This window comes from Pseudomassariella vexata (assembly GCF_002105095.1).
Source record: "Pseudomassariella vexata strain CBS 129021 chromosome Unknown BCR38scaffold_2, whole genome shotgun sequence".
NCBI lineage: Eukaryota > Fungi > Ascomycota > Sordariomycetes > Amphisphaeriales > Pseudomassariaceae > Pseudomassariella > Pseudomassariella vexata.
The window spans coordinates 1,648,198-1,674,418 of NW_024467957.1; the positions used below are offsets into that span (position 1 = coordinate 1,648,198).

Consider the following 26,221-nt stretch of genomic DNA (forward strand, 5'->3'; position numbering starts at 1 on the left):
GGCTCATCGTCGACATTGAGCAAGGCACGAAGGCCATGAAGAGACTAGAAAGCACCTACGCGCAGTCCGCCGATAACATCCACGCGACAATCTGGGGGAAACTCCGTACGCTCAAATACGATGGCAAGGATCCAATTAAGCACGTTACCGAATTCAGACAACTCGTACACGATTATGAAAACGGTGGCTCTTCAGTCAATGATAAGGACAAGGTCACGTGGTTCCTTGCCTCCCTTGAGGACAAGGCCATCTATTTCGTTCGATTACAGCGCCAAATGCAGAAGATGGTCGGCGTAACAGCGCAATACGTTATGGACGAGTTCGCAGCTGAATTTTACCATAAAATCGGCGACAGAAGGGATTCTAGCAGTAAATCCGGCAACTCCCACAATGCACAAGGCAAGAAAAAAGGGAAGAGGGACAAGAGCGGGATCGAGTGTTTTGGATGCGGCAAGACTGGCCACTTTAAGCACGAATGCAAGTCATCGAAGAGAGACAAGGAAGCATACCAGAAGAAACGCGCCCAGCAGAAAAGGGCCGAAGGAGAAAGGCCCTCGAGCCAGACGCCGGAGCCGAGCAACAACCACACACAACCGAAGCTCCCCGACGGCGTACGAACTCTACTCGACGGCAACACGTACTCCGTTAGGACATCGAGTACGAGGCTGGTAGAGGAGGCCATTCTAGAGCACGAAGACCAGCTCCAACAGGTAACCAAGTCGCACGCGGCGCCTCAGTCGACTTCAATGATTACACAGTCTCACTCGGCAGACATATTGCCGTCCTCGAAGCACCGCATCCTGTTCGACACCGGATCGGATATCCACATTACGAACTGCGAGCGCGACTTCCTCCCCGGCACGATGACCACATTAAAGAAGAAGTTCCCCATCCTGACAGGAGGAGGAGCTGTCTACGCAGAGAAAGTTGGAGCAGTCAAGTATCAGGTAACTGGCCCAAAGGGCGAGAATCACTACCTCGTGGCCCGACATGTATTCCTGATCCCCTCTTTTCCACTAAAGATATTCAGCGGCGAGTCCTTCTTTAAGGCCGGCGGCTACCTCGAAGGAAATAGCTCCTCTTGCGTCAACATCATGGGCTCTTCGAAGGTAGCCATTACCACATTGAACATACCGAAGCGCGGTTTTTATCTATGGCCATACGGACAGTCGGAACCCGGCAGACAGCCTGAGGGCGGGGTACACTATACTTGCGCGGCACTGTACCAGTTTGATCAGCCTGAGGGCGCCGGCTTGGAAGCATTTAGTGAGCAAGAAGCGTACGAGATGAAAGCGGCCATCAGAACGGCCACAGTTGGTGGCCAAGTCATGGTCACGGACGAATTGACGAAACAGATCGTCCTATGGCACCGCAGATTGTGCCATATTAGCGCAGAAAGGCTCATATGGACGATTCGTTACACCACCGGCATCGAGCTCGACCACAGGCTCGTCGAAGTCATCCCATGCATCGCATGCGATCTAGCCAAGATAAAGAAGATTAGCTCGAAGGACGTACAGAAGAGATTGCGCCATAGGCATGGCAAGACGCCAATCTCGAAGGTCAGGAACAAAGACAATAACGTCGTTGACGACGATGTTACAGACGATGAGGGCGTCATTAGACGGAAGCGTGGCAGACCGAGGAAGCATCCAGCCGTCAGGCATGCAACGATTGAGGAACACGATGACAGCGATAACCACTTCGTCCTCGAGGCGCCACCAGACGACTTCCTACGTCACTGCTGGCGTGAGGGCGTAGAGGACGACGAAGCTTCTCAATTCTCTGCCGAATTCCTCGATTCCGGCCGCCTCGTACGAGTCAACTACACATCGGCCGACATCTCTGACCAGTTCGCCGATACGAATCCCACCGATCGAGCCCACGAAGCAATGAACACCGAGCTAGCGAAACACTGGCTAGAGCAAGAGTATAAGGACATATTCGAGCGAGAGGGCAGCGAAGATATATTGTTCGGTATGGCTACGCAATTCGGCCTACAACAGATCTTCGAGATCTTGACTGTCAAGACGCCAGACGCGCCGACGTTCAAGGATGCGACGGAAGGACCGGAAAAGGACGCGTGGATTGAGGCCATCTTCACAGAGATACGCACCAACCTAGAGAAAGGCACCTTCCGGTTCTGCGACAAGTCGGAGGCTATAAAGGGTCACCTTATCGACGCCAAATGGGTACTTAAGAAGAAATACCTATCTACTGGCGAGCTCGAGAGGTTAAAAGGCCGTATCGTTGCACGCGGTTTCTCACAGCGAAGAGGAATCGATTACAACGAGACATCGGCAACAACAGCGCGCGCGACATCGTGGCGCATCTTAATGGCATTAGCAAGCATCTTTGGCTGGCATGTCTATCAAATCGACTTCATCGCGGCATACCTTAATGGAAAATTGGATGAACGAATATTTATGAAGCAGTTCCCCTTGCTAAAACAGTATTTCGATGCGTACCCAGACGAGAAGGCGAAGTACAAGTACGAGCCAGAGAAGACCATCGAGCTGATGAACCCTCTCTACGGCCTAAAGCAGGCCGGTGCTACGTGGCAGCGCGAAGCACGGCGCATACTCAAGAAGCTAGGCTTTACTCCCCTACAGTATGACGACGCCATCTACATCAACCGAGAGACAGGAGATATTATTGCGTCGTACGTAGATGATTTCCTCCTGTTCGGCCCTAATAAGCAGCGTCTACAACAAGTAGCCAAGGATTTGGCGAGGCAGGTGCCGCTGAATGACCTTGGAGACGCTGACTGGTTCCTGGGCGTACGGATCACTCGTGGCGAGGATGACAGTGTCAACCTCGATCAACGGCAGTACATCGAGAAAGCAGTTGAATCCCTTGGCTTTACTAACGCAAAACCAATGGACACGCCGTTTGAGCCATCGCGCCTGAACGACATGTACATGGGAGCGGTAGACCAGCGTATTAGCCCTGAGAGAACTACAGGGTTTTCATCGATGGTTGGAAAGTTCAACTTCTCGTCCGTAATCAGTCGGCCCGACACGTCGTTCGCGACCTCAGCCCATGCGCGATATATGTGCGGTCCTACGGCTGAACAAGAGGCAAGCCTTAAACGAGTCCCGCGCTACTTGAAAGGCAACAGGTTGGCGATCGAATACAGGCGTGACCACCGACACCAGGAGTTCGGCAAGCTTGGCCTACATGGAGCAGTTGATTCGAGTTACGCCGGCAAGGATGGAGCAAAGTCGACCTCTGGTTACGTTTTCTTCATGGCTGGCGGTCCGATCAGCTGGCTATCGAAGTTGCAGACAGTAGTGGCGCGAGGAACAACCGAGGCAGAGTTCGTGGCATTGAGCATGGCCACAGCGGACGCAGCATGGATTCGAAACTTTCTCACAGAGTTAGGCTACATGCCAGAAGGACCGATCGTCTTACTAGAGGATAACACGGGCGCGATCAAGTGGTCGAACGATTCGTCCATGACGAAGGAAAAGCGTCACATTCGCGTGGCATACCACTACGTTACACAGGAAGTCAACGCCGGCAACGTCGCTGTCAGGCATGTAGCCAGTGAAGACAACGCTGCAGATGGGCTAACGAAGCCGCTCGACAAGGCGAAACACCAGCGATTCATCGAATTGCTCGGTCTAGTTCCTAGCAACTAACACGAGGAAAGACTGGTAGGAGCGACAGTGAGATCGAGAAGGCTGGATGGTGCAGGCGGTCACGAACGGCAGAAATAGTACATTAGTTTTCGGCAACATGCTCTCAATAGGCTTGGATTGACGTTCCCGAGCCTCACATGGCCATTTGAGGGCGTGTGGGCAGAAATGGCAGTGTTCGGCCCCGCACGGACCACCCAGTGTAGCCACTGTAGATTAGCCAGAGCTTACGGCAAGTAACGATAGTCATAAGAACAACAATGAACGGTGGGCTGCGATTTGCCCACAGTTTTAACTGGACTCGGCCAATTATAGTTGTATATTAGCGTGGTCGCCACGAGTACGATGCACTATCGCATAGTCAGTAGTGCAAACAGCCAGCCACAAGCTCGCACAAGATTCAGGCGACCGCCAGGCGACCGTAAGGCAATCAATAAAAGTTGCCTTGGAATCATTTCCCAGGAATCATTTCCCAATGTGCGTCCTATCTCCGTGATACTCTGATAGCTATGACAAGAGCACACATGCTGGACGGTTTCCTGCATTTGGTGCTGCTCACCGGTGCAATCTGATTTCGTCGGTGCGAACATGGGTTGCAACATCACGTCATGTACAATGGCAGTCAGCTACGCTCATTGAGCAAGTGTCCTGGTGTTCACCCTTCTTGACTGGCTAGGTTAAACTGATTTGCACTACTAGAGATGCAACAATGGTTGACAATGTTAGTGGGTGGAATGTTGTGTGCTGCGACAAGTGGGACATTCCAGGCAAGTTTAACAGTGCGTACAAACCCAAGCAAGCCGAGGCCTTGACAGGAAGGCATCACAACTGAGAGAGAATCATGGAGATTGGCATCACTGATTAGGAATCCAAGGTGCGCAGTCTTGGCCACATAAACAATGAAGACTGTTTGCCTCCCGCGGCACCTTCGAAAACACACACACACACACACACACATACGCACACACGGGGCGTCCTGGCAATTCTCATTAGTGGGGTCAAGACATGGTCTGGACAAACTGCATGCTGGCTGCGTGGCATTTGAAGAAAGCACGTCTGCTTGTTCTGCCACTGTATGATGGTCGATCATGTCTCACCTACATTGTCTCTGGTCTGGAAAGTGAAGCCGGCAGATGCATCATATGCAAGTAGATAGAACCGGCAGTGGACGAGAAGCGATTAATGGAGGGACAGCCCGGAAATTTTGAGATAGGTTTGGGCTAGAGGGTGAAGTGGGCGAGGATTTCATGAGTGCAATGTTCTCTTGATGAATGAATCGGGACCTGAGTGGAGTGGCAGTTGTCCGTCCGCCGTCCTCCGACTATGTAATAACGAGGGGCGAGCACGTGTGGGTCCGCTAGGCTAGCATTGCACTGTAATCAGCCAATCTACCTACACCACCTAGCTGGGCTCCCCAAGACCGTGAGTAACGCCAAAGGATCCAAATACTCGGTTTGTCAACTTTAGAACGCGGCCCAAGTCCACAATAGGCCTAACGCCCGGGGGACTCGCTCGGCTAAGCTGCAGCTGCCGCGGGACTAGGTATCGCAGAATTGCGCTGCATACTCTTAACCTTATCCAAGTACTTATCTGCCTAGGTACCCTGCCAACCTACCATGCAATCAGGTAATTTGCAATCATCGGTTGGGCTCTTTTACTTGACAGCATGCAGGCTTGCGCAAGTAAGTACCCACAATTACCTGCCAAAAGCCTTGAATATTTCCAGCTCCACCCCCACAATACAGCCAGTTTTTGTCGCCCGGTCACACAATTCGTGAGCAAAAACCCATCCTAGTTCGAAGTGGGTATTGATTCCGTTGGCCGGTATACTGGATCCCATCCCAGATCATGGATCCAACACAACCTACATAATCTAGTACACATAGCGAAGTTACGAGTCTACTGTACTTCATGTCCCGCTTTTTGGAACGTACCAATTTCTTAGATACACGGTATAGACCTTGCAGTCTCGTCGCCAGCTTGAGGCAGCCTGCACCTCACCATTCTCGGGACTGGTGTGCGTCCATCAACAACTGAGCCCATCCCTGGGCGCCTGTGACCCTGAGCCGTGATCCATGGCCCGTGGTTGCCCTGCTGGCGAGGGGGGCCCGCTGATCTGATCTACACTGTACTTACACGGGATTCGGCCGGGAGGCCCATGCTACTTCGTACCCAAAAAGTCCCAATGCTGGCAAGCTAGCCTGCTAGGGGGGCTTTTCCTTGTCCTAAATCGTGATTCCGCCGAACCTGTCAACTCACTTCGTCAACCCCTTCATTCACAGGACGGTAGCGCTTCTTCTGGCGTTTAAGAGTCCGTAGACCAGACCAGTACTTTGTAACTTGCTTCTTTCCTCAAAGACACGCGTAACACCACAAAAACACTCCCAAATAATCGATATCCGTCCGACTGTCACCTGCGTGACCAACGAAACCTGTCGGCTGCAAGGATCAACCCAGCGGTCGATTCGAAATATCCCGCGCTGTCCACCGAGCACAGGATAACTGCATTGCGTCTCCCAACCCGAGCCCTGCTCTATCAATACCTCCTGGTCCCTTCACCTCTCATTGCGCCACACAGATTGACCTTCATCACACCGGTTATCGGGCTCAAGGCTTTTCCAGTGGGATCAAGGCTTTTCCAGTGGGATCAAGGCTTTTCCAGTGGACGGAAGCAAACCACTCTGACAGCGTGGTCTCAGCCGCTCCGTTGCTTTTTTGCCATCTCAACCGCCTGATATCATCTTCCAAAGCTCCTGGTGTGAATTGCCTGCGAGGCCAGTACCCGGTGCTCCCTGACCGGCGTCCGGAGACTGGAGGGGATCCTAGGTTCATGGAGGTATCCGACGTGCAAGTCAATGCTATATAGACCCCATCAACATCCCTCAGTGCGTTTGCCACCAAGTCAGCTTCCATCGTACATCGGGCATACCATGGTGGACGATATGGCGAGGCCACACAACTCCTGGGCTCATGAGCCAAACACTCGCAAGCAGACTCCATCCGCTCAAGAACACCCTAGCCAAGGCCTGCGCCTACCTCCACCATCTAGTTTGGTCACCGGGACGCCTGCAAGTGGGACACTAATGTCATCGAATGGACGAGAGTCTGGATTTCAACACAACCCGCATTCCAGTCCATATTCCACATCGTCGTCCACTCATCATGTGTCGTCGCAGCTGCCAACCCCGACCAGTGAGCCGCATCTCGGACCAAATACTCTTTCTCGGCACCCTGTTGGCGTCCATACTAGGCCCTCTCCGCCATATTCTTTGACGGCAAGGGATCGTTCAGCAGAACCGCCAGATCCTCTGAGGTTTCGGCAGCTGGCGCGAGAGGAGGGCTCAACACAAGCTCCTCGGCTTGATGCACATATGCGGCCGTTCCAAGAGCCATCTCGGGCACTACCGCGTCCGTACTCAGATTACCAGCCTGCCAGACCCGTCCCGGCCTATCAAGGCAGGGACATCCGGATGGGCCCGCCTCCTCCGTCACTGTCGTCCCCGAGCCAAACGTGTTCACCAAAGGCAGAAGCGCGCGCTCCGGAGAGGATGAAGATTTCGGGGTTACTCAGCGCTCAGTTAGAACCCAAAAGAGCACCAAGTGCATCTAAGGCACCAGTGTTGACGCCTGCCTCGGCCGCTGCACGATCGACTTACAGAATCACCGTGAGGCAGCAGCCAGTAGCGGCCAGATCTTGCGGTTTCGGGGAGAGGGACCGCAGAGTCATTGACCCGCCGCCAATAGTCCAGGTCACTATCGATGATCCACAGGCGACAAAGGAGGAGATCGCCAATCAACTCCGGCTGCCAACCGCCGTCATGCATTGCACAATCTGGAATGAAGCTGGCGATAAGGATTGTTCGTCTATGCCGGAAGATTATCGGTCACAGCGGAGACTCATGGGCAACACGGTGTCCTCACCTTTCGTTGGCTTCGATGAAAACAACGACGAAGGTTGCTTCTTCTGCTTCCCCGATCTTTCGTGCCGCACCGCGGGCGTCTTCAGGCTCAAGTTTTCCATCGTCATCTTGGATCCTCTGAATATGGGCACATCGGGTACTAAGACCCCGATCTCTGCCGTGGTCATGAGTGAACCCTTCACAGTCTACAACGCCAAAGACTTTCCGGGCATGCAGGCCAGCACTGCCCTCACCAAGCGATTGAAGGAACAAGGCTGCCTCATTTCGATCAAGAAAGGGAACGACCGGACCGGATCAAGACATGCCAGAGACAACAGCAGTGAGGATGAAGATGATGATGATGACGACGATGGCGGTTCCGCGGGTGGATCCGGAAGCAAACGAGTCAAAAGACAGAAGAGATGATAAAATCGACGTGTGTGGAATCGATACTTTTAGAGTGTAGGTTTGGGCGTGGCGTGGCGTGGCTTGGCGTTTCGACAGATAAAGGGCCATGGGTGGCATATACTGATTTCCTGGTTGAAATCCGGGGCATATACCAGCTCACTCTGTAGAATGAGCAACGAGAACAGCAACGTGGAAACTTAGCATCGACAAAAACGAGCGGCTTACGATACTTCGATTCAATCCGACCGATACCCCTTTATTAAGTTCAACCTGGCTTCCACCCTGGCTTCCAAGTCATGATAACTTGACAGTCCGAAATGGACGAGAAAATTAGGGTTGCTGCGTTTAGTTTACTTCTAGGTAACGAGGACTTATTAGAGCCAGCACAATCAATGATTTCACCACCATGCTGAATTCCAGACAATTCGTATATATGACCAACTTGTGATCGCTGGTCCCCGATTGGACCTTGTGTCTAACCGAGTCATTGAGGAACTACTTGGTGTTGAGCTAAGCCATGTAAACGCTTTGGGATCTTGGTCTAGGTAGGGGACACAGTAATTGCTACGAGATGCATTATTGCCAGCGGGTTATCTCCGGGTCGAGAAGATCATCGAAACCAGGATGAAAGTTACCTTCAAAAAATCTAGCCCTCATGCACACTTTTACACCAAAATACATAACTACTTTTCTAAACTCAATAAATAGTAAACTCATAAAGTCGTATACGGCTAAACTAAACTCTATAGTTATAATGTGTACTCTGTTCTTAAAGAAAAAAGCCTATGAAGCTATGTTACGAACCATTAAACCTGGACCAACAAAGAAGGCCTGTTGGCAGGCCAGAGTGGACACGCTCGCTAGGATCACGGGACCCCGCATCGGAAGAACGACGGAACGAAGGTCACGTGACTAAGTATCTCGGTACCTGGATATATTGGATCGAGATAGATCCAGTTCGAGCCAGGCTCGAGAGGATCATGGATCGATCCAAATGATCCAACAGGATCAGTGAAGGAGAGATGGATATATAAGGGACAGGACTCCCAGGCATTTCATAGATAGACAGTCTCTACTTCAGTGATCAATCTAAGCATCAATCTAACCCATTGGTGAGGCAAACTGCCTTGACGACTCTATTCCCAGTTACCCTACTTGAATACTTCAGTTACCCAGAGCCCTATACTCCATACGTCAGACCCCGATATTATTGCTAAGGACTCCGCAGCAGGACTTACTTACTACCACAAACCCTTACAGACTCTTTAGTGGTTTACGCAGCTAGACTATTATAGGTTTCGTTACAAGCTACCGTGTCCAAAGTCGAATAACGTATTTTCGACCTAATTTTAGTTAATTTAGTATGTAGAATCAGATCATTCTGAGTTTCTCTCTACTTACGTGAAAATTGGAAGAAGTATTCAATGTCTAATTACAAAGAAACGTATTACTTAATTGCTATTAAACAAATATTTAAATATATCAATACGGTCCCTGTCCTATAGTTATTACGGAGTGACAGAGGTATGTCTTGGTGTAGAAGTGGGGATGTGGCCAACCCTTTTGACAGTGATTTCAATTTGCATTCGAAACAAGACCAGTGGTGTGCCTTTCCAAATCAGTCCAATTACTCGGATCATCTATTAGGATTGAGGTTCTGCCCGTCCTCCCCCACCCTTTTTTAGTTTTCCAGAATTTACAACCTGCCTGTTCTCAACCAGTTCTAATAGGTCCAGTTGCTGGCTTCACCACGAAGGAATCTGATGAGCAATAGTATGACTCAGTAAGTATTCACTATGCAAAGAAATTAACTGCTTGACCACCTTCGTCTCTAAAAGGCAAGCAATCCGACGATAACCTAGTATAACTAGGTGCTAGAAAGGAATGCGTTGTGCGGGGCGTTGCTGTTACGTTTGCTCTACCGTGTCTTGTAGGTCTACGGCCTGATGATTTCTAGGCAACACGAAGCCTATACGGTGTTTTTATCTTTGACCATATTGGCTTTCCTGGGATGCCATTTTCGTCGCTCAAACTTCTTGTCTTCCCATACCTAGATAGGGCACGTGAAGCATCATGCCGTGGAAGAAGCCCAACCAAAGAATTTGAGCCGCGTGTTTGATAGCATGGGCGCCTGACATCGATTGAATGGGACGAATATATGAAAATCATCGCGGATAAGCCTTTCAAGTTTCTTGCAAAAGCTTGGAAGTAGGATGGTAATTTAAAGCCATATATGTGCTATGCACGCTACTTCAGTACATAGACTTCATGACTGGTTAAATTGTTTGCAGAGTAAGGCTAGCCATAGAGAGATATGTCAAAGGCCAGGGCTGGGTTACAGACCGGGTTCACCTTCCGTTCCTACGCGCAAACTTTGCTCACTCAAAAATCCATCTCCACCTACCAAGCCTTCAGAGCAGCATAATGACTTGCTTGTATCGTGATCCACCTGGGAAATATATGGAGAGAGGATCATTGAGTTGAGCAGTGCCCCCGGACCAGTGCCCCCAGACCAATGGATTTTGACATTGGAGGTGAGGGATCGGCGCACCATCGAGGTCCTTCGCAGAGCCCCCGGAGCTTTTCTAGCCAAGAACATTGGGCAATTAACAACGGGATGAGCTCATCCTATGCAAAATAAGCATGCGACTTGAAGATCGGAGGCGCATTCCACCGAAGGAGGCAATAAGCCGCCCAAAAAATTGTAGATATCAATTCATCGACGCGGCCAAGGCTGTCAAAGTTGTTGCACTATCTTTGCGACTCTATGTCGTCGATTGCGATTGCTTTGATTGAAGTTTGACGACTCACCTCAATACAGGTACATAAAAGCTGGTTGCTTATGCAAACGCTGTGGCTAACGGGGGTTTAACCTCATTCGACTACAGAACAATTATGTTTGTCGGACAGCTTCAAGGCCCAGATAGCATCGATCTTCTCAGGGGGGGCTTTGTTGGTAGGTTGAGAACCAACGTAGTATGGTAGTGAACGCAACGCAGTCGCCAATAGGGCGAACCGACGACGCAGCGTATGTATTTAGTCCAGCCATTAGGGCACGGTTTGACATACGGGAGTACTAGTAGAGGTACCGAGGGCTTCGAGCCTACGGCGTATTTAATAATAATAATAATTATGTTGAAAATTTGTTCATCTCAAAAACGTCTTCCTCAAAATTCCGCCACAGGAAATCACCGAACAAACACCCACTACATTCACACAACGTGCCTTCGTCTGAAGTCCTGCAACGTTGCCGATCAGGCTGAGCGCAACCTGAACTCATGCGAGGCCAAGATTGGCGCTCACAAGACATCTACCAATGACGAAATTGGCGTCGACACGAGCGTCGAGAAGAAGTTCCTGGGTGCTAAAGTAAAGTACGACCCAAACTTGAGCACCAATGCCAGCTACAACAAGCGCATTCCTCCCAGTGAGGGCAGTGAATTAGATGCACGTGGACGGCAAGTAAAGGCAATAGCAATTAACCCAATAGATATTTTGTGTTCATAATTATTACAGTCAAAGTACCAAGTGGTTCGAGGGTAATGGCGGACCGGTGAACAAATTGGTGAAGCTGTCGGAGGATTATGGAGGCTAAAATAACGATATCCTTGGCACGACTCGCAAATACAACCAGGCTACGAAAAACTTATTAGGCACGGATTCGAATGAGGTATTGACCAAAGGCAAGGGCGCTGTTCGCTCGACAGTCAACAACTCGGTGCAGCGCAAGGAGCAGTTTAAAGGATCTGAGTATTACACCCCAGAGAGTTTCTGGATAGCATCGCTGCTGAAAGCGATATTCCCCTTTTTAGGATGATTCAAGCATCTAAGGATGAATCCAGTCATAGGAATACCGACTACATTTGTGTGACGGACTCACTATACAGTGCTACACATGCTGATCACGTACTTGTCCATGTGGTACTACCATCCACCCTTGACAAGGTATGGCCACAGAATTGCATCTGAACGCGGTTATGCTTTCTGAATGTACTTGGCATCATGGCCAAGGTATTGAAGAGGGCAAATCCAAGTCCACAAACGCAATCAAATCTTAACACGCAGCAAACCAGGACTCATACTTGGATGCCGCGATCAACAGGGCCACCACGGGTATGAGCCCTGGAGAAGGCTGTGAAGAATGCCGCCCAGACTACTGGAATCCACAACGAAAAACTCCTTGGGTCTAATGGTTGTATTCGACCATGTACTTATATATGGCTGTCGGCTGGTGTAGTTGGTCACTTCGCTGGTAGATAAGTCCCGATTTGAGCCTCGCCCACTTGGGTCGGTGACGAGTCGCGGGTTCGAATCCCGCAGCTGACACACAAGGGGGTTTAGTCAACCCTTACGGCGCGCTGCCCACCTTGTTGACTTCGCCTACCTAGCGATAATAGGGAGATTGGTGCAGTTTAGGATTACGAGCATCCTAGCCAGTCGACCGTCAAGCACTACGTCGGCGGAATATAACTCGACAGCCGGTCCAGAATTCGAATCGTTAATCCGGCCCCTTATCGGACCTCGCCTATCCGATAACGCTCGTCGGCGAACCCGTCCCCTCACGATAGAAGGCGCGCAGCACGCCCTCTCGCCGCGATTCTTGCGAGCGTCTAGACCACGTTACGGTCTATCCACTTGAGCGTATGGTTGAGATGTATACGCTCGACGAGAACCCCAATTAGCAGATACTACGACTTGTCGCGACAAAAAATAGTCGAGCATCTTCTGCACATCAGCAGCATCCCACCCCTGAGGACGAATTTAAGTGCCACATTACCACACTTATCGGTAGTTCAGGCAGGGGTTGTAGCACAGACTTAGGGAGGGACAGGAGGTTTAGTAGTCGTTTGGCTACAAGTTTACCTGTATAACCGCCCGACGCGGCTTAAGGGCCCGCTATATCATCTATAGCCCCTTAAGGGAGTACTTGTAGAGGTACCGAGGGTTAACACCTACGGCGTATTTAATATTATTATTTTATATATGGCTTTCCCTTGGCCCTTCGGTGGAAGGCAATAAGGACTTGTTTGAGAACACATTGTAGCATCATTATCTTCTTCAATGAAGCTGTGGATAACTTTCAGATAACGACTATTACAACATAGTCTTGGAGCTTCATTGTTCGATCATACCGATTACCTCAGTGTCAATATGCAAACGGGACTGGTCACTTGCTTCTAATTAATAATCAAGGAATGATAGAAGTATCTGGAAGTATGGTCAAGTGTATGTAGTATTACTTATATTTCTCCAATCGACTACGAACTGTCTAGGTTCAGTATGCGCTTTAGCTAACCATATGGACAAGTTATTATGTTGCAGTCAGCCCGAACGTGTTAAAGTTATATGCATTAGGTGGCTTACTAGTCTATCCCACCAATGAAAGTAGAAAAGGGCAATAATTAGAAAACCATAACAAAACACCGTTACTGTCGCTGTTGAGATCCCGTGTTTCTGGCTTTCCCAAAGCTTGGTTGAAGAAGCATCTCAACTCCAATGTTACATGAGGTTTTGACAACAAACAACAATAACTTAATCAAGCAAAAAGCAGGCAGAAATACGACATATCGTATCTACTCTCTTGGGAGCAGAGAGCAAAAGTAGGGCCGACCCGGGGATCGAACCCGGGACCTCGCGCAAGTTTTCACTTGGAGTGCTTGGAGTTTATCCGAAGCGCGAATCATACCTCTAGACCAGCCGGCCGAATCAACATGTTGGAACATGTCGGGACATTAGTCATCTTCTGATTATGACAAAACTTGACGTAATTAGATACTATCAAGCCATTGCAAAGAATAAAGTGGAATCATATCGGATAAAGCCGGATCCTCTTTTCTGGTTAAGCAGACTTCCCGTTATTTTAATTCTCAACACTTACACTTTGAAGACTACTACGCTTGTAGGGCTGAACTTACCCAATGACTTGAGCCAAGTCGCGGCTTATGGAGGTTTGCGCTAGGACTTACTCATAAGAAATCAATTAGAAACGCCCGTACATTGTAAGTCTGCAGTCGGAGACAAAGGTGGAGGCTGAAGGTTATGTAACATTGTTTTCTTGCTCGAGCTATTGTTATATGAGCACTTCGTATGTGGCATTTGATATGGTCAAGTCTTGTAAGAGCTGTTGAGGGCCGACATGTGATGCATGCGGCTAAGAGTCTACATCTGTACATCAATAGAAGCCAATACCAATCATTGGGATTTTAAAAGCTTATATGCACTGATCATCAACTCCGCAGTCTTGACAAACGTTCATTCAAGGGACGCTGTAAGTTGTATGACCTAGAGGCACTTCAGTTGAAGCTCAAGAAGCGCATCATTTCTTGAGGTACCACACTATTTGTTGTCGCGCTTCCTTCAAGTCTGTAATGTCTGTTAGAGATAGTAAAACACCTTGACTGAACTAGAGAAGGATTATAACTCAATTGACTTTGGTAGAGCCAGTTGATCTCTTAGTGTGGCGCGAGTTCAAATAAAAGTTGGGGTTGCCAAAAAATGCAACTATTCACAAAGATGCGTCTTCTGGTGCCGCCCTAGAACAGCACTAGCGCTGAGATGGTCCCTCAACAAGCTCGAGATGGTACGGAATAGGAAGGCACGGACCAACAGGTGAGAGCGACGAAATCTCGGACTTTTCAAAGACCCAACGACCAAATAATTTGCTGGCCGGACGTCTCCATTTCATCCCCTGCAGCTTATGTCTCGTCTGCCCGCCAACTTTGTACTTTTTTCCCTCACCACATCATAAGCGCCGACCATGTTCTCTCGTGCGCTGAGGATACCGAGGGCAGTGCCTCTGCGCGCTCGCGCATCGGCTCCCGCTGTCGTTGGAGCTCTCAGAACTGTCACGACCAATGCGGCCTCGGCTTCGCTGGACAAGGCGGTACCGGAGGTGAGCTTGGCCGCAACAACTTCCGACATGATCAATTGGCATCTTGAATAGCTTCGCTCATTCGAGCGTGGGCTCAGCTATGATCAACAATGCTTGCGATCCTTTCGGAATAAGGCGCTGACAATATATCGCGCTTTACAGGAGGACGATAAGCCTTTCCAAGTCACTCTGAGCGACGAGAGCTTCGAGACGTATGAGCTCGACCCTCCCCCATATACCATTGAGGTCACCAAGAGGGAGCTCCGACAGATGTATTATGACATGGTTTCGGTTCGGTACGAATAGTCATTGCCAAGAACGCATTTGGGAATGGCTTGCTAATCGCACAACAGACAAATGGAAATGGCCGCAGATAGACTGTACAAGGAGAAAAAGATTCGTGGTTTCTGTCACTTGTCCACTGGTCAAGAGGCCGTCGCCGTCGGTATCGAGCATGCCCTGACCAAGGAGGATGATATCATTACTGCCTATCGATGCCACGGTTTCGCCTTGATGCGCGGTGCTACCGTCAGATCCATTGTTGGCGAGCTTCTGGGCCGTCGTGAGGGCATCGCCTACGGCAAGGGTGGCTCTATGCACATGTTCTCTAAGGGCTTCTACGGTGGCAACGGTATCGTTGGTGCCCAGGTTCCCGTCGGTGCTGGTTTGGCTTTTGCGCACAAGTATATGGGTCGCAAGAACGCCAGTATTATCCTTTACGGTGATGGTGCTAGCAACCAGGGCCAGGTCTTTGAGGCTTTCAACATGGCCAAGCTTTGGAAGTTGCCTGCCATGTTTGGCTGCGAGAGTGAGTTTGAGAATAATCGGGAGTTGATCTGAATCTTTGTCTGACAATGTGTAGACAACAAGTACGGTATGGGCACGGCTGCCAACCGATCGTCGGCCCTGACCGACTACTACAAGCGTGGCCAGTACATCCCCGGTCTCAAGGTCAACGGTATGGATGTGCTCGCCGTTAGGGCTGCCGTTAAGTACGGCAAGGAGTACACCACCGCTGGCGAGGGCGGCCCCCTAGTCCTCGAGTACGTCACCTACAGATACGGAGGTCACTCCATGTCCGACCCCGGTACCACGTACAGAACCCGCGAGGAGATTCAGCGCATGCGATCGACCAACGACCCTATTGCCGGACTCAAGCAGCGATTGCTCGACTGGAGCGTCGTTTCCGAGGACGAGCTGAAGGGTATCGACAAGGAGGCTCGTAAGCACGTCAACGAGGAGGTCGCCATTGCTGAAGCCATGGCTGCCCCCGAGGCGACGCACCAAATCCTGTACGAGGATATCTATGTCAAGGGTAGCGAGCCTCAGTTCATTCGGGGACGTACTCCGGATGAGGCTTACTACTTCAACAACTAAATCATGCATGCATATGTCACTGTTAACCACGCAGCGCCTCAGTTTCCTACGATAGCTATCAAGACGGAACCTGTACTATAGTCCAGAAGACAGGAGGGGGGGACCCAGTCTGATAATAGACATTTGGCTGTTGAAATCAATATCTTGAAATCGTGACATGTTTGCCATAAGCTGTTCCATCGATTTGACCCGACAGCTCAGTTAACCCCATGCCAAAATCAGACGGCGCGGGTGCTACGCTGGAGACGTCATGCTTCAGTCCCTTGCCTCTGAACGGACTGCCGCGTAACTGGTTCCGAGTAGTGATGTTTGCTTTCGAAGGTGACTAAATGAACCCCCCCAAGCAGTGGATTCATGCCGGTGCTGCCCCGAGCCACACCGACCGGCACCTAAATTTTCCTCCACAGTTGCTAGTTTTTGATGGCGCAATAACCAAAAAAAACACCACCAGTAGGCGTGAGATGGACCTTTTTGAGTTTTCAATCTTGCTGTAACTGTATACGGTCTCGATTACACGACTATCAATTCTTGCAACTGTCACGTCTACGGTGAGCACGTTTTTTTTCTTTTTCACAACGCCCTTCCTGACACAAGACCTACTTTGCTGACCGTGGTAATTCAGTTACACACTCACGGCTCGGATTGCTCCCTAGTCCCGAGAGCTGGATTTCAATGAGCGCTGCATGCATTGACATTCTCATAATCTTGTCAATAAGATTCCGAGTACGTAGGGCACTTGACTAGTTGCACACAAAAACCAAATATGGGGACAAGTATAGCAGTGGATGGTAGCGACGACACCGGCGCCAAAAAGCCTGTTGTGTGCTTCCTGGGGCCCATGTCGTCTTATACACACCAAGCAGCACTGCAGTCGTTTTCCAAGGATGACGTCGAGCTTATGCCTGTATCGACTATCAAAGGTACGTCTACTATACTATCCAAATAGCATACTCTAGGGTAGTATACAGTATATGAAACTCACCTCTGGCCTTAGACGTCTTCGAAACCACGCAGGCTGGAGCAGCAGACTATGGCGTAGTCCCTATCGAGAACTCGACCCACGGCTCCGTGGTGTTCACGCTCGACCTCTTCGCCGAGTGCGAGAAGTTATACCCAGACTTGTCAGTTTGTGCTGAGGTTTATTTGAAAGTTCATCACTGTCTACTGGGATACTTACCTCCCCCTGCTGCTGCTTCTCTCCCTACCACCACCACTCCTACTGCCTCCTCCCTTCTAGTAAGCGGCCAATGCACCCCCACCCCCTCACACCCTCAACCTATCCACCCACGCGCCCAACCCCTCGTGAGCCTCGCCCACATCAAGCGCATCTACTCGCACCCGCAAGCCTTCGGCCAATGCCGCAAGTTCTTCGAGACGTACCTCCGCGGCGCCGACACCGTAGACGTGTCGTCGACGAGCCGCGCGGCGGAGCTGGCAGCTTCCGACCCCAGTGGGGAAAGCGCCGCTGTCAGCAGCGCGCTCGCGGCGACGGAGACGGGGTTAGAGTTTTTAGGGAGGAACATTGAGGATCGGGATGATAACGAGACGAGGTTTTTTGTGTTGTGGCGGGATGAGGGGGCGTTGGTGAAGGGACGGGGACAGCAGCAGTCTATTAAATCGAGCTCGGGAGCAAAGAGCCAGGACAATCATGCGTCAGGAGCAACAAAATCGCTCGTCTCCTTCACTGTCCCGCATCGGGCGCCGGGAGCACTGGCCGATGTGCTTGAGTGTTTCCGGAAAGGGGGTTTGGACCTGACCAGCATCAACAGCCGACCAAGCCTGATTGCGCCATTCCAATACATCTTCTTCGTCGAGTTCGAGGGGCATAAGCTCGAGGATCCCCAGGGCAGGGTCAAGGATGTTTTGGAGAACGTTGGGAACGTCGCTGAGAGTTGGCGGTGGTTAGGGAGTTGGGAAAATATGCGACGTTGAGTTCCAAAATCTCCAGGGTATCGGAGTATCTACAGGAAAAGAACTTGAGCTCGTTCATCCTACAATTTATATACCGTGAAGGGAAATGGTAAGATGGGATGCCACCAGATTCATGCGAATATCATTGCTAGATCTGCGCCGTGGAATGGAACGAATATTGATGACGCCAGGTAGATTTCAATTTACACAGGCCGTCTTATCAGAGTACTGGAGTGATTACTCCACTGCCAGGCACGGCTCCGGGGATGAAGTACATTGTGAAATATGAAGTTAACTTTTTGGCAGTAATCAAGAGACGGCAAGGAGCGACTGGTTTATATCAAACTAAACTACTTCAGTGGGTTCAGCTAGAACGATCGAATATCTTTGCCTTAGCCAAGTCCCAATCCATGCTAGCCATGGATAACTATGGGAACTAGTGCGATGTGAGCAACGGGGAACCATCAACATGCCAAGGCAATGTCGAATCATGATGCCGATGATCTTGATATTAACCTGCCCATAAGTGTGCCCTGTGATGAAGGCTTATTCAAGGTTCTAGACTTCCGAAGACATCTGCTGTAGCATCTTCGCCGCCGTTAGTCTTCAGAGTCAACGTCAAGAATGTAAATGAACATAGGTACGCACCTCCTTTCCATACTGTCAAGTCTTTAATCAACTCAAGAAGCCGTCATCATCGAGCGAAGCGGGCTGGGTGTCGCGACTTGTCTGGCCGTGTGCTGGGTGCTCGCTGGCCCCGCCTTGAGCAGGCGCCGCTCCTTGAACGAGAGCGGTGACGCTCGGGGTGGTTCGGGCATGGGGCTAGGCGACTGATGGCGTTCCGGCCCTTTGACGACAGGCGCGTCCTTTGATGCGATGACTTGAGTTGGCTCCTCGTTTGCAACGAGGGCTTCAAACTGTCAATCGTCGTAGTAGTCATCGTCGTCATCAACTTCAGCTAACTGCTCAAAATTGACCTTGTATCGGAGAATGCCGCCGATACCACCGAAACCCTTGACGAACTGGTTGCCCTCGGTCGATCGGTCCGAAACGAACTCAAGGGTTGTACCAAAGTCCTTGTAGTGCTCAGCGATCCATTCAAGGAAGGAGTCCTGAGAAATAATCTCCATCTCCTGGCCAGTATCTTTATCCATTGCCCAATCGCGGCTGCTTGTCTCCTGCAACTTCGTTGTGTGCATTAGGTGCTCAACGCCGGTACTATCCTTCAAGACCCATCGAGTGATCTCAAGGTTTTCAAAGACGATTAGAATCTCAACAGCACCCAGCTCCAGCGCCTTGAGGGTGTCTTCGATACCATAGCAGACCTTGCCCGTGTCCTGGCTAATCTCCTCGAAGTATTTGCCAATGAGCCTCTTCTCCTGGATGAACTTGACATTGCTCAGAGTCTCTGCAGACAGTTCAATGGCCTGGTTAAAGCCATTTTCGCCCCCATAAGAGACATCTACGACCTTGATGACCTTAGTTGCCAACCGATTGTCGAACATGTCGGAACCGTTTAGGTCGTTTTTGAAATCCGCAGAACCAGCCAGAATGATACCGGCGACGTTTACTTTGTCATTGGTGATGAAGTTCTGCACAGCCAACTCGGCGACTTTTCGCACGTAGTTGTGGCGCTTCTCTTCTCGGAGACGGGCGAAACGAAGGGCGGATTGACCACCACGGCCGTGCTTCTTGGGAAGATCGACTGAAAATTTGTGGACGATATCGCGAGTGTTTCCGCTGAGTGTACCGAAGAGGGCTCCATTACCATCCATGATGATGAAACCAAATTTCTGATCAGACTCCAGCAGCTCAGCGAGAGCTTCGGTGTGGAATTTGTTGTCGCAGAGATAGAGAGAGGTGTTGATTGGCTTGAAGGGCTCGAAGTCGATGTTGACCTTGCGCTCTTTTCCTTCCGAGGTCAAAATTTCACCACAGTAGACGACAAGACCATTGGGCGGGACCTTGTTGTAGAGCTTGAGTCGCTGCTGTGTCGAGGTGATGGCTGAGAGTACGGACTGTCGGTTGACACGAGACTTGATGTTCGAGGCAGTTCCCTAGAGTCCACGTCAGCTTAAATGTCCAAGGCCAAAAGATTCAATATAACCCACATATTCTTCAGCTAACATCTTGGCTGCTCTTGAGACTTGATCCTTAGGAGCTGGTACGGTGTTAGTTATGCTCCTGGTTTTGTTCAACGATGGAGGGGTAAACCACTCACGGATGATCAAGGAAATCATGCTGGTGCCATTACCGCGAGCGGCTTCAAGGCGTTTGATAAGTTTGCGAACCTTCCATATCTCGATCTAAGGTATCATAATCGTTAGTGTCTGTCATAGACTATGGGCAACTTTGGAAGATGTCCCGCTAACGATTTGAGGGGCAAGGAGGGGGATAAAATGGCAGGGCGCAAGGAAGGATTCGTACATTCTTCTCGGCCTCGGATGCCGCCTGTTGCTCGCTCATGGTGGATTACGTGACGGATGAACGATCTCAAGGGCAGCCAAAGAAAGAAACGGATTTGGGAGAAGAAGAAACAGTGTTGTTGAAAAGCACCAAGTGAGGTTCAAGTTTTGCCGCAACTTGAGAAGGCAACGGGACAGGGTTTCGATTTTTACCGACTGCCTGCAAGCTTTGGTTACGGAAGGTGACGGAGGGGGTGGTGCCGGCTAAACCACGGCCCCACTACCTTAAAGATAATCATTTACTGTCCGTGCATTATCCCTCGCAATTACACACACACGAGTCTGCCTCGGGCATGAGCGCACGACACCAGTTCAGGCTCCCATTTCTCGACGATCATCGTTACTATCATCAACACCAGCAACCCGACGATGGCAACTGCATGCATTGATCTGATATCACACTGCCTGTGATAGCAGAACATACAGTCTGTTTCGCCAACAGTCCCTCCAAGCTTAAAATCTCAGGCCATATCCGGGAAGCCTCAAAGTCCATTTCTTTCAGCCATTCATTGCATTCATCGATATCAGCTATTTGCACATTTGAGGGTTGAAGGGTGGATGTGATGATCATTGGTGACGAAGTTGGATTGGTCTGACGGAGTCGGTGCTTGAGTGGTGTCCAGCATCTGCCTGTCCACAGCCAGATCTGGGTTACGACTTGTGGCTAACAATCTCATCAGGAACCACCAAACAATCTAGCTGGATGTGCAGTTGCCAATATTTGCATTGGGTGGCCGGCTGCAAGCTGGTTTTCATTGAAAATTGGACAAGGTCATTTAAGGGGGTTCATGACGGGCTTTCAGGGCTATAATGCCCGCACACAACCAGCCTATCCTGGGTCAAGCATCATTAGGTGTTGATCAACACCGAATTCAATATCACACTGTGTGGACTGTTTCCCGATGTCGTTGCTTAGGCAGAGAGACACCAAACCCAATCACCTGGGTCGGAATTGGAGGGCTGTCAAGTGCCATCAGCTGTGCCACTTGGAAAGACCCATATGAAGGGGAAGAAATGGCGATGGCTTCATTTTGGGCAAATTTTGTTTCAGAGCCATTGGCTGGTGCCGGCTCATTGGAGCCCTCAAACCGGGGTGGAGCCAACCGAGTACAGGTACCGTGGAAAGCCATGAGCATGAATGCTTCCAACCTACAGCATCCGGTGGCTTTCTCGAGAAATGGATTTTGCTACACCATCGCAATCTCTTTATCAGAATTCGACTCTTTTGTGTGCCCATCAGCCTTGAGACTGGATCTCATTGGGGCATTGCTCTGACCAGCTATGGTTGATGCATATCGCCTTCCCACAACAGAATGCGGGGGTAAACCACGATATGGACCAGAGCTTGCTCCCAAAAATCGGCCATGCAGTTGCAGTGAGGGCTGCACTAGGTACACGCAGTCCATTGGCTTCAAGTTGAGGGAACGGTTCAATTTCGTTGTGAGTATCTCTGCTGTTGATGGGAACTGGGCTACATCAGATGCTCCAGGGGTGATGGACAATATTGGTTTGTGGCACCACATTGGACCAAGCCATGAGCACGGGAAGGTCTACAACATACCAGCATGGTCGCAACTGCTTTCAGTTATTTCTAGTCGAGTGTTGCAGATGTGCTGAAACTGTTCCTGAGGTATACGTCACAAGTGGCACTGGAATAACAGGCTGAGCCCTTGGGCTTGGTGATAATAAGTACCTAGGTAGTTAAACAATTCTTGAGCCTATCAATGAATTTAAGTTCCCAGCCTTGTTGAATGTGCGGCTCCGCGTTCCTAGGTCGGGCTTCAAATTGGTGTGGTATTTGAGATCTCCCTCACTACCTTACAACTCCACTTCGCGCATACTTAGAGCACCAAACTCGCATTCACTTCACATCACAACCCACAACCACAATGGCCGACGACGAGTCTAGTGAGCTCTCATCCGTGTCTTCTCTGTCGGATGCACCTCCTTCTGAAGACGAGGGCGGCATTGAGCTGAAGAAGGAGAAGGGCATTTTGAAGTTCTTCCATAAGGTCAAACCTGGCCAAGCGACCGAGAAGAAGACCAAACCCGAGACACCAGCACGACCACCGTCGCCCGACCACGAATATATTCTCGCGGACAATCCAGACATTGCAGTATGTTGATATCATCTTGTGTCGCGTGGAAACGCGAAGATACGCGTCCAGATCATGCAGGGTAGCCCTCCTCAACCTCATCTTCTGGACCGCATCTTCTCTACATTAACAACCACAACCAGAAGCTAACCTCAGCAGTTCTTGACAATGTTTCGGTCACGATTCCACGATGCATTCCCCAAGTCGATGCCCTCTTTTGGCCCACAAGAGCTGGAGCGGGACGTTACAGAGCCAGTAGTTGGCCAGCGAGCCGAGCACTTCCTCTGCGCGATCTTGGGTCTCCTACTGAATCGAAAGAACGACGTGAAGCCTGGACACTACAACAGAGCTCTGGAAGATGCTATTTCAACGCACAAGAGCCAATGGCCCAAGGAATGGAAGGAAAAAAGCCCGTTGTCGGGCGGGGGATCGTTTGCTGCTATGGACCCGACCGAGAGGGTAAGCTCGCCCTACCATTTATTTACACCACAATTGTTTCCTCGACTCAGCGCCTACAACTTCTCCAACATGCGACTTGAAAAAAGGACAAAAAGAATCGCGCTAATTTGAATTTCTGTGCAGCTTAGACTCTTGCGAACGCTCGTTCTCTGGACACTATCATCTTCAGAGGTGGTCAAGGGCATCATCAACCAATCGTACAAGCAGACTCGACACGATGATGACCTTAACCAACCTCTTTCGGTGCAGCCGTGGGGCTCTGATAGCGACAAGCGACGGTATTTCCTGATCGAGGGTCTCGACGACACCAGTTTCCGCGTCTACCGCGAGAGCAACCCTGTCGGTTTCAACAGAACGTGGTGGAGTGTCGCTGGGAGCATCGAGGAGCTCAATGCTCTGAGCGACAAGCTCATCTCGCTCGACGGAGGGCCGAAGGCGAAGAGGCTTGCTCAGCAGATGATGCTAGCCGTTCCTCGATTTGAGGCCACAGAGGAGAAGCGAAGGCGGCGCGAATACCGCCAGCAGCAAAAGGAGCGCTTCAAGCGTCCCGAGCCTGGCTTCTCCATGTACGAAGGTCGGACGAGAGGTAAACGCATGAAGTATACCTACTCTGAAGACGAGGATTTCTTGTCGGATTCTACGGGCGTTCGCCGCTCTACGCGCAATACCGGATCCAACACTCCCGCAGAGCCTGCCGGTCCTGTCACTACGGCGAGTGGACGCCAGATCAAGGCACCTTCCCGCATGACGGTCGATGCCTCGAACAACATTGTCACAACCAGCCCTGAACGAGATGAGGAGGCCAAAGCTACATCGAAAGAGTCATCTCTCGGACCAACAGGCCGTCCCAGACGGTCTGCCGCTGTGAATCACGGTACCAACGGCTGGGCGTCGACCCGAACTCGAGGGTACAACTCCATGGACGATGAGGACGAATCTCCAAGCGAGCCGGACCTTGGTGATGACGAAGAAGAGGAGCATGTTCCAGACGACAGTAATGAGGAGGAAGAATTCGACGAGGAAATGGCCGACGAAGATGACCTGGGAGACGCCCCTTTAAATGACAATCCCAAGAGCATGGTGGTCAAGCTCAAGGTGCCGAGTAAAGAAGCCCAGGAACGCAACGGATCGAAAGTCAACTTTGACAAGTTTCGGTACAATGGGTCAGACTCGAAGACTGACAAAGCGGCGGCATCTGAAGCCATGAATGACGAGAAGACGGAGGAATCCATCTCGGTTGCGCCTCGGAAACGGGCCACACCAGATTCCACTGTCCAAACTTCGCGAGGCTCTTTTGGGTCTACTGAACGACTGCCTCCGCCGACACCGGCATCGAACTCGCTGCATTCCACGTCTTTGGCTTATAGGGAAAGCCCAGACAAGCTGCAGGCGAAACCGGTCTCTCGAGTCGAGGCGGAAGAATAGGTCTGCCACGGTCTAGCTGTGTAATTTTGGGGGCGTTGCACGGTTACGATGGGCATTTACAGATGCATTGAGTTACGGTTCACTCGATGACGTTTGACTGCTGGCGTTATTATTGCAGATGTCCGTGGAAAGGCTGCCCAAAAAGTTCTATGCTGGGGAATAGAGGAATTGCCCCACTGACGGATAGACAGACATACATGTGGTGGTGTACTTGGCAACATATCTGGATGATGCATTTTTGCTCGGTCTACAGATGTACTATAGTGCAGATAGTACTCAACGCACCTTGCGTTGCTAGCTCTGAGCTCGTATTCTAGATTTTGCCTCTGCTTGAGTATCCGTGTTGCGAATAGCTCCTCTGGTTGTTTCACCTAGTGAGGCCCAGTGAGGCTACTACATGTTCTTTCTTCGCTCATATCCTGGGCACGTTTCCCATCATGACGATTTCGCTTTGGTGGGTATCGCCCAGTTGTTGACTCCATACCACCACCTACGTATCCTCGCCCCAACCGAGCTCCCACTGTACTGTGCGTTGCGGTTCCAGTGATGCCACCCCATCATCGTCAAATTCCACAAAACACCCTGCGCCAGAGGCATCATCATCTAGCAGCGACTTTCAGTCAGTATTCCCCGTAATTACTGGACCCCTCCCTCCAGTCACACAACGGAAGAATATACCTGATCCCGCACCGTAATCCAAGCAACCTTCCACCACGTCCCCGCGTTCTCGATACTGTGCAGGTAGCTCTGCTCGAAGCGCAAGTCGGGCATGGGCGGGAAACCTTGGTGGCGCGGCCGCGGCTTCAGCACCGACACGGGGATCTCGGATGCGCCATCGTCGAGTTCGCTGGCGTCGTCGATCTCGTCGAAGAACTCGCCCGCAGGCTTCTCCGTCAGTCGGACGGGTTCCCTTTTCGAAGCGGCGGTCGATGGGTTCAGGTCGTGGTGTGGAGAGGGGTCGCGCTTGATGTGTGCGCTTTGCACTGTCTCGGCTAGTTGGGTGGGGAGGGACATTTTGTTGGAGAGTTAGGATGCTCGAGGGGAGCGCTCTGAATGGGATGTCGTGATGAATGGGTTCGACTTCAAAAGTTGCAAATATCCTGATCCGTAGCTACGGAGGTGGTATACTTACATAGTAGATACCCCAGATCCGGCTGGTTTGTGACAGGTGCCGACTAGCTGGTCCGTGGGCTCGGCAGCTGAGCCCCTGCCTGGAGCACTGTACGGTTCTACGGGTATGCCGAGCTCTGGGTTCCTCAGTGGCCACTCACTTGGCATTGTAGTTCCACTGTAACGTTAAGTAAGTAACTCGTCACAACCTCTGTGCTCAACTTAGTTACCCAACTTTCAACATTGGAATGCAATTGCAGAGTATCTTCCACAACGCCGTCAGTCCCCATGTATTGTTGTTGAACTGTCTGCCGAATGATATATAGACAAGTCAAAGCAAAGCTGGGATTTATTTTCATCAGCTAGAGATAGTTGTAACGAGGTCTGAAGCTCAGAAGACTTGAACCGAGTTCAGTATTTCGCTGGTTTGCACAAGAGTCTATTTTCTCCGTTTGCAAAAGCGTACACCTTCTATGTTATTATATAGGGCATGTGATCATTACTTGACGCTGGCACTCGAGTGAGGGGCCATCCTATTGCATAGGACTCGGCCATAACC

General features: G+C 50.6%; 8 protein-coding genes and 2 non-coding genes across 10 annotated transcripts; 7 read left to right on the top strand and 3 right to left on the bottom strand.

Moving 5' to 3' along the window:
* Window positions 1–7,285: 7,285 nt before the first annotated feature.
* Window positions 7,286–7,897, top strand: BCR38DRAFT_314944 (velvet factor; the record flags this gene model as incomplete). The annotated part of the gene is made up of 1 exon (XM_040854693.1): window positions 7,286–7,897. A coding segment is annotated over one exon (612 nt), but the record flags the coding sequence as incomplete, so codon positions are not given.
* A 3,176-nt stretch (window positions 7,898–11,073) lies between these two features.
* BCR38DRAFT_420592 (uncharacterized protein) lies at window positions 11,074–11,817 on the top strand. Its single transcript, XM_040859392.1, has 2 exons — window positions 11,074–11,406; window positions 11,465–11,817. The coding sequence occupies exons 1-2, from the start codon at window positions 11,081–11,083 to the stop codon at window positions 11,541–11,543; spliced, it is 405 nt and encodes a 134-aa protein (XP_040719917.1). The 5' UTR covers window positions 11,074–11,080; the 3' UTR covers window positions 11,544–11,817.
* Window positions 11,818–12,171: 354 nt separating this feature from the next.
* On the top strand, window positions 12,172–12,274 carry BCR38DRAFT_t48. The gene has a single exon. It is a non-coding gene; the product is annotated as a tRNA-Thr (tRNA).
* Window positions 12,275–13,551: 1,277 nt separating this feature from the next.
* BCR38DRAFT_t70 lies at window positions 13,552–13,651 on the bottom strand. The gene has a single exon. It is a non-coding gene; the product is annotated as a tRNA-Pro (tRNA).
* Window positions 13,652–14,554: 903 nt separating this feature from the next.
* On the top strand, window positions 14,555–16,336 carry BCR38DRAFT_420597 (pyruvate dehydrogenase E1 component alpha subunit). Its single transcript, XM_040859393.1, has 4 exons — window positions 14,555–14,840; window positions 14,982–15,115; window positions 15,173–15,627; window positions 15,682–16,336. Exons 1-4 carry the CDS (start codon window positions 14,706–14,708, stop codon window positions 16,194–16,196), a joined length of 1,239 nt encoding a protein of 412 aa, XP_040719918.1. The 5' UTR covers window positions 14,555–14,705; the 3' UTR covers window positions 16,197–16,336.
* Window positions 16,337–16,959: 623 nt separating this feature from the next.
* On the top strand, window positions 16,960–18,128 carry BCR38DRAFT_405623 (Prephenate dehydratase-domain-containing protein; the record flags this gene model as incomplete). The annotated part of the gene is made up of 2 exons (XM_040857973.1): window positions 16,960–17,116; window positions 17,191–18,128. 2 exons carry the CDS (start codon window positions 16,960–16,962, stop codon window positions 18,126–18,128), a joined length of 1,095 nt encoding a protein of 364 aa, XP_040719919.1.
* Window positions 18,129–19,027: 899 nt separating this feature from the next.
* BCR38DRAFT_332936 (peptide chain release factor eRF1/aRF1) lies at window positions 19,028–20,573 on the bottom strand (the record flags this gene model as incomplete). The annotated part of the gene is made up of 4 exons (XM_040855187.1): window positions 19,028–20,164; window positions 20,219–20,268; window positions 20,329–20,413; window positions 20,535–20,573. The coding sequence occupies 4 exons, from the start codon at window positions 20,571–20,573 to the stop codon at window positions 19,028–19,030; spliced, it is 1,311 nt and encodes a 436-aa protein (XP_040719920.1).
* A 575-nt stretch (window positions 20,574–21,148) lies between these two features.
* BCR38DRAFT_96656 (uncharacterized protein) lies at window positions 21,149–22,056 on the top strand. The gene is made up of 2 exons (XM_040865809.1): window positions 21,149–21,172; window positions 21,253–22,056. The coding sequence occupies exon 2, from the start codon at window positions 21,383–21,385 to the stop codon at window positions 21,845–21,847; it is 465 nt and encodes a 154-aa protein (XP_040719921.1). The 5' UTR covers window positions 21,149–21,172; window positions 21,253–21,382; the 3' UTR covers window positions 21,848–22,056.
* Window positions 22,057–22,461: 405 nt separating this feature from the next.
* On the top strand, window positions 22,462–24,552 carry BCR38DRAFT_333623 (uncharacterized protein; the record flags this gene model as incomplete). The annotated part of the gene is made up of 3 exons (XM_040855244.1): window positions 22,462–22,689; window positions 22,825–23,127; window positions 23,251–24,552. The coding sequence occupies 3 exons, from the start codon at window positions 22,462–22,464 to the stop codon at window positions 24,550–24,552; spliced, it is 1,833 nt and encodes a 610-aa protein (XP_040719922.1).
* A 435-nt stretch (window positions 24,553–24,987) lies between these two features.
* Window positions 24,988–25,566, bottom strand: BCR38DRAFT_334341 (uncharacterized protein; the record flags this gene model as incomplete). Its single annotated transcript, XM_040855305.1, has 2 exons — window positions 24,988–25,155; window positions 25,231–25,566. 2 exons carry the CDS (start codon window positions 25,564–25,566, stop codon window positions 24,988–24,990), a joined length of 504 nt encoding a protein of 167 aa, XP_040719923.1.
* Window positions 25,567–26,221: the final 655 nt, after the last annotated feature.